We start from the raw sequence: 10820 nt of genomic DNA, 5'->3' as shown, positions 1-10820 counted from the left end.
ACAAAACCCCATGGGGGAGAAGGACAACACATGTCGTGAGGGTGATCGAAATTTGAGACTTTTTTGGGCATTAAGAAAGGTGGATGAAAGATGAGAGCTAGGGACAGATGATCCGCATCAAGGAATGACCTCGTGACCTATCCTAGCTGATCAAGGTGCGTGCAAATAAAAGGTGCGCTGATTAGGGGGAGGCAGCGTACCAGTCGACACCCTTCTTGATGTTCTTGGCGAGTTCGGGGATAGCAGCCTCGAGGAGCTTCTCCTCCTCAGCCGAGACCTTGCCGACGGAGTGGATCTCCTCGACACCGTCCTTTCCGAGGGTGATGGGGCTGGCGAAGAAGGTGGCGCCCTGGTCCTTGTACAGAGGCGACTCGACGTAGGCGCACTCCTTGATGCCCTTCTCGCCGTTGAGAGCCTTGAGGAGGGCGTCGGAGAAGACGGCGGCGGCGTAGGCCATGGAGAGGGTGGCCGATCCGGCACCGTCCTTGGCCTTGACGACCTCGTCACCACCGAACTGGATGCGGTGAACGAGCTTCTCGTACTGCTCACCCTTGGCGACAGCGTCGCCGCCGTTGGCCTGCGAGAGCAGGGGTACGATGGTGACACCAGAGTGACCGCCGACGACGGGGACGATGGTCTCGGAGGGCTGCTTGCCCGAGATGCCGGAGAGGAAGGTGGAAGCACGGGTGACGTCGAGGGTGGTAACACCGTAGAGCTTCTTGGGGTCGTAGACGCCAGCCTTCTTGAACACCTCGGCGACAATGGGGACGGTGGAGTTGACGGGGTTCGAGATGACCAAGATGTGAGCCTTGGGGGCGACCTCGGCGGCCTTCTTGGCGAGATCGCGGACGATGGAGGCGTTGGTGTTGAAAAGGTCGTCACGGGTCATGCCTGGCTTACGGGGGACACCGGCGGGGATGACGATGACCTCAACATCCTTGAGCGCCTCACCGAGCTGGTCGGCCTGGTAACCGGTGGTGGTGGAGGGGGTGTTGACGTGCGAGATGTCGGCGGCGACACCAGGAGCGAGACGAACATCGTACAAGCGCAGGTCCGACACGAGGGGGTTCTGCTTGAGCAGCAGGGAAAGAGGTTGTCCGATACCGCCCGAAGCGCCGAGAACGGCGACGGCACGGTTGTTGGCGGCCGAGGACGAGAAGAAACGAGGCGCAGCGGCCTTGGGCACGGCCGATCGAAGAGCCTGACGAGCGAACATGGCGATGGGAGCAGAAACCAGTTGTGGGATGGATCTAGAGGAGAAGGAAGATGCAAAGATGGAGGTTCCGATGCAAGCGTGGAAGCGATTCGATGGACCGGCAAGGCTAGACCGACCACAGGCACAGACGCTGAACGGGCACAGGCGCCGCGAGGTGTTGAAATCGACCCAAAGCGATTCACGAAAATGTAGAGATTGCGCTCAACGGAGCCATTCGGATTCGCATCCAAGAAGAACGAGAACGCCCAGCTAGGCAGCAGCAGAGGCCGCGCGCTTTGACGTTTTTGTGGCCTTTCTCTTCTTTTCCTTTTTTGGGCCTGTCGTTCAGTCACCGAATCTGAAAGCGGCAGACGAGCGAGAGAGTGGAGGATCAGCCAGCACCTCGCCTGCTAACTTAGATTTTCGTTTGATCAATTGTGCACTGCCCAAAGCGCGGTGTGCTGGGGTGCCGCTGAGGAGCAAGCGGAGCAATCAGGAAGATCTCGCTCGCCATCTCGTCATCGATCGTCCACCAGACGACCCTGACCTATCGTTGGTTGCCTACGATCTGACATCTGTGCTTAAAATGGTAGCATGCGGCACTGCTGTCTGCAAACAGCTTACAGCACCGCGTAGAGATCTTGTTTTCTTCGCAGGATGCTGGGTACGGCAGCTTATCAGATTGTGCACCTCAGCTCGTCAGGATGGTCCTCTGAAGTACAGTAGCAAGGTTATCATTGTGCCTCGGGCATCGTCTCACAATTACGTGATCCTTGATGCAACCACGGGACCAAGAAAGGTTCCAAGGCGTGACAGTCCATCTCGGTAGCAACAGCCTTCGCTGGCGGCTCTTGTGACCCCACACGAGGGCTCAGCGAGAGCATTGCGCCCCGACCAGCAAGCGACGACGTCGGATGACCCAGTCATGGGACCGAGCACGTCCACGCGGATCTCTGCCGCTTATACGACTCTACATAGTGCCATGGCGTTGTCACCGCAAAGGATTTCGGGATTTGGGATTTGTGACAGAATCGGTGATGCATGAGACCGATCAAGCTCGATTTGAAATTTGTGGCCTAAGCTTTGTTAGGCCTATGGGCAAGCTTTATGTCACGTGATGTTCGAATCAAGAACGGCCGAAAATATTTTACAACTGGCCATGCTCAGCTCTTCGGGGTCCAATCGTTTCGCGCGCTCTGTAGAGGCGGATTTTTCGCGGTCAGGGCTGAGTGTCGAGGGAGACGAGGCCATCTCCTTCTGCCTGCTGACCATCATCACCTCTCCTTTCCTCAAGACAGTTGATATCATCCAAAATGGTACGCATCCCGACATGAGAAGGAGTAGCATTGCATGGCCCGACATGATGCCATGGACCAACGACATTGGATCACAGCAGCAGCGGCAGAATTTGGATGCTTGAGATTCACGATTTGGTGCCGCCAACCTCCCCGACCACCCCTACGCCAGCAGCAGCACTCTCAGTGAAACGACAATGCTACTTCGGCTGTTACCCGATCATGCGACACCGCTTTTGATGCATCGCAACAAGCGTGCGATGGTGACCATCACAACCGTCCAGCAGAGAAGGGAGATATATATCGTCTAGAAAGGAGATGCTACAGCAGCAGCAGCGGAGGCAACTCGGCGATTGCTACACACATACACTCCATTTCAGCGACATTTCCTCTCCAGCTGCCTCGCTTTGCATCGCTGCAGCGTTGCGAGATCGTGGAACGATCGGTTTGACGTGGCTGCTTGGCAGAACACAATGTCGTCCTGCAGTCTTTCCATGCCGATCCGACCTCTGGTATTTAGGGGATGAGGTGGTGGGTGCTTGCTCCTCACACTGTTCGACGAAGCGCTGGTCAGCTCTTGGAAGCAGCAATTTCTGGCTCTTCCGAAGAGGTCAACCTTCTGCTCTCGTGCTCTGAACGTGTTTGGAGCCACCCATCGCCTCTTTTAGAGCACCGAGTCTGTCTCGTATCCGCTTGTTGTCTCCATTGTCTTGCTACCCTTCGCGGTTCATTACATGGCAAACAGGATACTGACTCGTCTCAATGACCCCCGTCTCTTCCACAATCTGTGTTCGTGTCGTGTCTGTTTCTTTCCTTTCCAACAGCCCGCTGCCAAGAAGACCGGATCCGCCAAGAAGCCCGCCGCCGCCCCCTACTCCAAGGGCAAGGCCACCAAGGCTCCCAAGAACCCTCTCTTCGAGAAGCGCCCCCGTAACTTCGGTATTGGTATGTATTCGACTTGCTCCCCTGTTTGCCAAGCCGTCCCGTCCGTGTTCTGACCCCGGCGTCACCCTCTTCTCCACTTGCAAACCCCCATTACAGGCCAGGACATCCAGCCCCCTCGTGACCTCTCGCGCTTCGTCAAGTGGCCCGAGTATGTCCGCCTCCAGCGCCAGAAGGTTATCCTTAACCAGCGCTTGAAGGTGCCCCCCGCGATCGCCCAGTTCGCCAACACCCTTGACAAGAACACCGCCACCAACCTCTTCAAGCTGCTCAACAAGTACCGCCCCGAGTCCAAGCAGGAGAAGAAGGGTCGTCTCGATGCCGCTGCCAAGGACATCGCCGACGGCAAGAAGGCCGACGCCAAGGCTGACGGCAAGAAGCCCCTCTTCGTCAAGTACGGTCTCAACCACTGTGTTGCCCTGATCGAGGCCAAGAAGGCTGCTCTCGTCGTCATCGCCGCTGACGTCGACCCCATCGAGCTCGTCGTCTTCCTCCCCGCCCTCTGCCGCAAGATGGGTATCCCTTACGTCATTGTCAAGTCCAAGGCCTCGATCGGTGCTCTTGTTCACAAGAAGACCGCCGCCGTTGCCCTCATCCAGGAGGTCCGATCCGAGGACGAGCGTGAGCTCGCCAACCTCGTCTCGGCCGCCAAGGCCAACTACCTCGACAAGGCTGAGGAGATCCGCCGCCACTGGGGTGGTGGACACCTCTCGCAGCGATCCAACCACAAGCTCGCCAAGCGCGCCAAGATCGCCGCTCTCCAGCCCAAGCCTGTCGCTGTGGCCGCTCCGGCTGCCGCTGCTGAGGACGACGACGAGTAAATGTCTCGCACATTTGCGCGTCTTCTGCCGGGCGCAAGCCCTCCAAAAGCTGGTCTCGAGATTGCCCATCCCAAGACCAACACCCCACCTTTTCTTCCTAAGTTGACGGTCGAATTCATGTTCGCTCCTTGTTGTTCAGTGAATGGATGGTGATGCCGTACCAACATCTTAACACCCTTTGCATTCGCGGCGCGACTGAGGTGGTCGGCACCTCCGACTGCTCGTTGCCCGTGCTGTGTTGGTGCCCCTCTTGGCACTTTGTACAATACCCTCAAATCTCTGATTTGTGATCTCTTCACTTTGATGTTCGGTCGCGTGACTTTGAGTATTGTGTGACGATCGTGCGTTCAATGATGTCGGCGCAGGCGCCGTCGTTGATGAAAAGTCGCACCTATCGATAGGCCTAGACGCTGAGTCGGTGTCCGACCAGATCATGCCGATGACCCAGCGAGGGCGGAAGATCCTATCGGGCTGTACATGGACGCACAGACCCTGTGCGCACGAGGAGTTCGCCGGTTGACTTCGGTGCAGCTCCGACGGCTCCGATTTCTCTGCTATCACTATCTCGATCGTCCGGTATATACCGTCTATTGTCTTGGACTGTCCTATTGGTGCGCGAAAGGCCGCTATACTCTCCGTAATCTGACATTGCGCAGCGTCGAAGCGATCGTCAAGTCGTCGGTACAAAGTATCGTCCGCATGCAACAAGGTCGATAGGGGAGAAAGGTCGAAATGCCTCCACATTGATCTTGCAAGCCCCACGCGTGGCTTGACGCGACTTTTGGCTTCTGAAACAGGAAGAAAAGGGTCGATCTTTGAGAAGAACGCATGAAAACGAGAAGAAATAAGGATACATAAATTAAAAATCAAATGGCCATCGAGATGAAGACGAGGAGGATCTTCACGTTGGCAGTATCAGCGGTGCACGACGTCCGACTCGTATTGGTCTTACGAATGCGCAGGTGCCTCAATTGCGGTAGCTATCGCTGCACGGAAGCAGACCAGCAATGACTTGGTCGCCTGGCTACGCCATTTCGGAACGCTAAAAAGGAAAGCTGTAGAGAAGGAGAAAGGGCAAAGGAAACCAAGTAGAAAGCAGCGAATTTTCTAGACGAGAAGCAAGCGAGCCTTTTCCCGAGATTCGAGGAAAGGTAGGGACAGCGTCGATCTGGGGGAGGTTCGGATGTTGCACAAGATGCTGCATTGCCACACGATTCGAAGAATGGTCGATGAGATGGAACGGAAAACCGCACCATCGATGCCAAGCGAGGTCGCTGTTGGCAGCTCGCGACTAGGAAATGCAGCTCGGGCCCGGCTAATCTTGAGCGGCTCTGGCTCCCGCGCCGGTGATGCCATGCCATGGCATCCCATGTCTTCGTGGCGCGGCCTGTCGACGTGGCAGCCAATGCAAGGGCGCCGCGATCCACGCACGCTGTTCGAGACTATCTTGCCAAGATTGGCGACACGCCCGCAAAGACATCCATGTGACGGTGTCGGCGGTCATTGAGACGCCAAGAGGTTCCGCGATCGTCGGTATGGCGCCGATCGAGACCAAAGAAAGGAAACTTGAGCATGCCGAAGTGTCGACCTCATGGTCAGATTCCCACATCGTTTATGGCAAGAGTCATCGGGGCACGGGGCTGATCAGCACACCGCCGAAAGCCGACGCGAAAATTTGGCACACTGTAGCCGGTTGTCGAGGATGTCTGCATTTCGGGAAAGCCGAGTGACCTTTGCCGTTGACCTTTGCCGTAGTACAGCCCACCGATATCGGTCCTGCTTTGCTCCCATGGCGGTGCACACCACCTTGTACAACACACAGCGCTGGCCATCCTCATTGTCGGGTGGTGTCCGACAGCACCCTCTTGCTGCCGCCAAAGACTGCTTATTGACCGGCGTCAATCTCTCTCCACACAGACGGCGTCGGCGCTGACCTTCCGAGGCAGTCTTGTGACCTTGACGCGTCTCGTACGATCGCATCAAGTTGCGCCGATCATCGGCTCACTTCCGAATACCAAGGACAGCGCAGCGCCCGCCTTCATCTTAGGCTACCCGCCCGGCTGCTTCGGGCGCCACACGAGCTCGTTTACTTATTCTTGCCTTGGCATCGGGGCTGCCGCCATTGGTTGTGTGTAGTATGATCACGCCAAAGTTAGCGTTGCGTGGTGGTGTCACACATCCAATCCAAATGCTGTTTCGACAAAAGCAGCGATCGCAGACCCTTTTCCTCTCGTTCCTCCAAAGCGAGCTGTTGCACTTTGCGCAGTTAATCTGAGCCCGTATCGGGCGGTGCGACAGCGCAGCATGCAGCCAACGAGGTCACAGCTTTGACCACGAAGGCCAATTTCTCTACTGCAGGCAACGGCTATGAGGATTGGAAATGCAGCCACGGCAACGCCAGGCCATTTTCTCTTGGACGTCCGAAGCCAGCTAGCATCGAAATTTTTTCTTACGCCCCGCTGCCACACAAAAGTGTGACCAGATTTCGTGCCCTTTTTTTCTGGCAGGTATTTTTGTGTATTTATTTAAAATGATAGGATTTCTTCTCACGTTAGTGTTGGTGTTGGTTGCGCTCGGTTTTGGGACCGCAGCGCTTTGCGATTTTTTGTGGTTCAGGTTGCCCTGTGCCAGAGTGGTCCCGCTACAGCAGCTACTCACCCTCAGTTGAAAAGTTCAGGTGCGCCTGTCAAAACCACTATTTGACCAGCCTCTTCCTCCTCCGTCCCAACCATCCTCCTCGCCTACTCCTCTCTTCCAGACATCTTCTTCACCTCAAGCACAGGCGAGCCACATCAGCTCTTCGTTCACGGCTCCTCCAAGGCTCACCAATCTTGTACGCCTCTTTCTCCGATCGAGCAGCAGCGGCAGCAGCAACGAGTAAGTGTCACTTCCCGCTCACACCCCTCGTGAAACATCCTGATGCTGAAACAGCCGCCCCTCCATTGTGCGGCGAAATCCCTTCTCGACTGTACAGGTCCCGATCAGATCGTCGACGACAGAAGTGTTCTAGAATCACATCCAGGCGGGGTGACGCCTTGGAAATCCAAAAGAAAGACGACTGCTTCGACACGATTTGCTCCTCTCCTCTATTCATCTTGATGACCAGCTGATCGGCAGCGCGTACGAACTCAAGCGTTCACCGTCACTCTGAGATCCGACCATAAGCCCCACCATCTCGCTCTTCGAACAGACCGTACATCCCTTAACTCACGAACTATTACGCTCCTCACGATCTTCCTCAACCGCATCGCATCGCAACTGGCGCTCTGGGCTCGACTGAATTCGCCCATCTCTCACCTGTTTCCGCCTGCAGCATTTGTTTCGACAGCCGCTGTTCTCCCGAGTCCCCGATGAACAGTCTTGTCATCGCTTCACCATAAACTTTCTTTAGCTTTGCTGCTGCTCAGCTCTGCTGGGCCGCTCGCGCTCCTGCACAGGGGTATTCCCCTCGACGGCTTCTCTTTGCCAATCTAAAAGTCGGCCAAGAAACAGCGTCGGCGCACATTTAGCCTCATGGCCGATCACCACATTGAGGTCGGCCTCGGCCTTGAGATGGACACCTCATCGCATCTCTCAGACCTCACCAACCTCGCGGGGTCTCCTGGAAACGGATCCGGCAAAGTGCAGCAGAGCGCGGATGCGGGTCAGCATATACAGGATGTGTTCTCTCAACAGAGCCACATGCATATCGTCCGCGATGGATCATACAACCCCGGTCCGCTGGGAACATACTTCAAGCAGGCTTCCTCAGGTCTCGAGGCGTTCGCAGGCGTTCATCTCGAAAGCGAAAATAATCAATCAACGGTAATGCTTGATCAGTGCCAACAGCAGAGTCCTCAAGTCGCATCGCAGCCTCACAGCGTAGGCTTCCAATCCGAAAATGCTGCGTCGTCTGGTCTGGCCGAGGCTTTTGGCTTTAGCGCCGGCTCCAATGCTCCAGATGTACAGACGGCCAGGCCCAACCCGGCTGTACACGGTCCCTTAATGCAGTGCTCGAACTCGCAGACAACAGTGGAGGTTTCGTCCGCATCCGAAGAAGCCAAGCATTTGTCCCGATTTCCCGGCGATCATGCTAGCGCGGCCGCTGTACACCACCAGCCGGAGATCTCACCTGTCAGTGAGCGGCATCATTTCAATTCATACCCTCCGTCGCCCCAACCTCAGTCGGATCTGCAACCTTCAGAAGGAGCAACAAGATCGGCTGGCGATCGGCAAGCACCATCACACAGACCCAGCCATAGCCTGGGTCAGGCCGCAGCTTTCATGTCGAGCTTGCCTGCTCGAGGCATGTTTGCCAACCATCACGCCAGCGCACCCGTGTCGCCGTCTGATGGTCTCCGTGCAAGTTCCTTCACCACTTTTTTCCAGTACACTGGTTCTCGCCAAGACCAGAGCGTCAGCATGACTGATCACGCCTCCGTGCTTGCTCAAGGCGGTACGAACAGCCTTTGGCGACCGCATCCCAATTTTGCAGCCTCAAGTGCCCCGTCTGTACGCTCTACTTCGCCCTCGACCAGCTTGGCTTCAACATCCATGACGTCCATCTCACCCCTGGGCAGCACTCGCATAAACCCTGATGGCTCGTTCACCTCGCAAGAGTGCTCTTTCGACAGTCTGTCCAATGCTGCCTCGGGCTCTTTCAGCCGGGCGTCGTCTGCGTCGGAGGACGTCTTCTCTTACGATCTCGGCTCGCTGGGCGTGCCTCCTTCTCTGCGCATGTCCAAGCAGAAGAAGAAGCTCCGTAATATCGACCGCAAAATGATCTGCGACTATTCGGCCGCCAATCCACAGGTCAAGCAGGATGCTATCGCCCATCAATTTGGCATTGAACGCAGCACGGTCAGCAAGATCCTCAAGCAAAAGGATAAGTGGCTCGCCATTCAGCCCGGCAGCGACGCAGCCCGCATCGCCAAGCACCGCGCCGTCAAGTTCCCTGCCGTCGAGGACCGTTTGACAGCTTGGGTCGCCGAGCTTGAGGCGAGGGGGGAGGCGATTCGCGATACGACTATCCGCAACGAAGCCTTGCGAATCGCCCGCGAGCTAGGTCTGGGGGAGGATAAATTCAAAGCATCGGGCGGCTGGATCGAAAAGTTCAGAGAGCGCAACCAGATTCCCAAGCCTCAGAGCATCGACACCAAGAGCGAGCTCTCCAATGTAGCTGGACCTACCAGCGAGCCAACGCCCGCGGCCGGCACTCCTGGCGCGCTGAAAAAGGAAGGCTCTGAGGATGCGTTGACGGCATCGATGACGATCGCCCCGTCCGCCTCAGCAAGCATGGGCACTCGTCCACCGTCGGCTCGACGCCAAGCGACGAGGGGCGGCAGGCCGAAATCGACACCTCAGAAGCGAGCCAGAGAGGAGGACGCGAGCATGCAAGCCACCCTGGGCTTGTCGCCGCTCAGCAACGACATGGCTCGTATGCATTTTAGCGGCGGAGTGTCTCCTGCAACACTGTGTGACTCTGCTTTCTTCAGTCCTGACCTGTACGTGCCTCATCCCTCGATGCCACCACCGTCGCAGGACTACGCTTTCCTGCAACAGAGTCATGGCGGTACCTCGGTACAGTCTCTAGCAATGGATTGCGACCTGGAGTCGGATCGCAAGCGCAGAAGAGCCGTTGAAGAATTCCAGGCTACCCAATCGGCGATGGCTCTGGGTCCCGTCACCATTATCCAATTCTCGCCCGTGGCTGCCGAGTCAGCTTCGTTAGCCCAGGATCAAACGTCGGCACAACTCTCGCAGGGTCTCGAGCAACCGGTCACGCCCCCGCAGAGGAGCAGCTCGCGAGGCCGACGGAATGCAGCCAAGACCTCCGCCGGTAGCAGGGGAGGACGCTCGCGTCGCGGCAAAGGACGCCTGTCGAACGTCAACCACACACCCCAGACTCCGTCGCCTCTGTCCATGTCGCCTGCCGACCCGAGTGGGGAATCTGGCTCGCGTGAATTGACCGCTGCAGACGCGGAGCAGATCACGGCCGCCACACTCGAACGCATCCGAGCGCTTCAGGACTCGGGTAACGCTTCCTCACACGTCACGGCTGAGCAGGCGCAGCAGTCTTTGGAACTCGTCCTGAGATTCCTGCGCGAGCAGCCGAGCGATTTCCTGCCGCCGACCCACTTTGTCGTTTTTGGACATCTCCAGGCCAATATCGAGCAGAAGATCCGAGATCGATCGACCGACGGATCGCTGGCTGAGTGCACAAGTCCACACGTGCCTTCGCCGCTGCTGCAGGCCGCCGAACTCAACGGCGAAACTCGTGCCGATAGCAGCGAAGAGCAGCGAGAGGATGTCTTGCCCTGTATCGATGAGCAGTGATGCTGACTCGACCGATCATTCAGCTGGCCGACAGATCAGTCTTATGATCGCTTGATTCTAGCCCCATCCTCCTTGATCTATCCACCGTCTTGGCGGCTGTGTTGCTTGCGATCACAGAATCGCTTTCGCCAAAGGCGCAGAGGCCTGGTTCCTCGAGCGCTCTCAAAAGGTCTACTACAGACCAACATGCATATTTCTTTGTTTCTCGTCTCGTTCTCGGCATCAAGGTCATCTTCAAGCGATATCCAATAG

The 10820-nt window shown here is 56.8% G+C and overlaps 4 protein-coding genes across 4 annotated transcripts; 2 read left to right on the top strand and 2 right to left on the bottom strand.

The window, feature by feature from the left end:
- Nucleotides 1-181: 181 nt before the first annotated feature.
- On the bottom strand, nucleotides 182-1216 carry PHSY_003060 (malate dehydrogenase; the record flags this gene model as incomplete). Its single annotated transcript, XM_012333681.1, has 1 exon — nucleotides 182-1216. One exon carries the CDS (start codon nucleotides 1214-1216, stop codon nucleotides 182-184), a length of 1035 nt encoding a protein of 344 aa, XP_012189071.1.
- Nucleotides 1217-2354: 1138 nt separating this feature from the next.
- Nucleotides 2355-4253, top strand: PHSY_003059 (hypothetical protein; the record flags this gene model as incomplete). The annotated part of the gene is made up of 4 exons (XM_012333680.1): nucleotides 2355-2511; nucleotides 2912-3021; nucleotides 3315-3435; nucleotides 3532-4253. The coding sequence occupies 4 exons, from the start codon at nucleotides 2355-2357 to the stop codon at nucleotides 4251-4253; spliced, it is 1110 nt and encodes a 369-aa protein (XP_012189070.1).
- Nucleotides 4254-4421: 168 nt separating this feature from the next.
- Nucleotides 4422-6233, bottom strand: PHSY_003058 (C6 transcription factor; the record flags this gene model as incomplete). Its single annotated transcript, XM_012333679.1, has 2 exons — nucleotides 4422-5041; nucleotides 5921-6233. The coding sequence occupies 2 exons, from the start codon at nucleotides 6231-6233 to the stop codon at nucleotides 4422-4424; spliced, it is 933 nt and encodes a 310-aa protein (XP_012189069.1).
- A 2307-nt stretch (nucleotides 6234-8540) lies between these two features.
- Nucleotides 8541-10568, top strand: PHSY_003057 (hypothetical protein; the record flags this gene model as incomplete). The annotated part of the gene is made up of 1 exon (XM_012333678.1): nucleotides 8541-10568. One exon carries the CDS (start codon nucleotides 8541-8543, stop codon nucleotides 10566-10568), a length of 2028 nt encoding a protein of 675 aa, XP_012189068.1.
- Between the last annotated feature and the right edge of the window lie 252 nt (nucleotides 10569-10820).

Source organism: Pseudozyma hubeiensis (genome assembly GCF_000403515.1).
Source record: "Pseudozyma hubeiensis SY62 DNA, scaffold: PHS32, whole genome shotgun sequence".
Classification (NCBI taxonomy): Eukaryota; Fungi; Basidiomycota; class Ustilaginomycetes; order Ustilaginales; family Ustilaginaceae; genus Pseudozyma; species Pseudozyma hubeiensis.
Note: the sequence above shows the minus strand (reverse complement) of the source record. Positions and strands in the feature narration are given on the sequence as shown.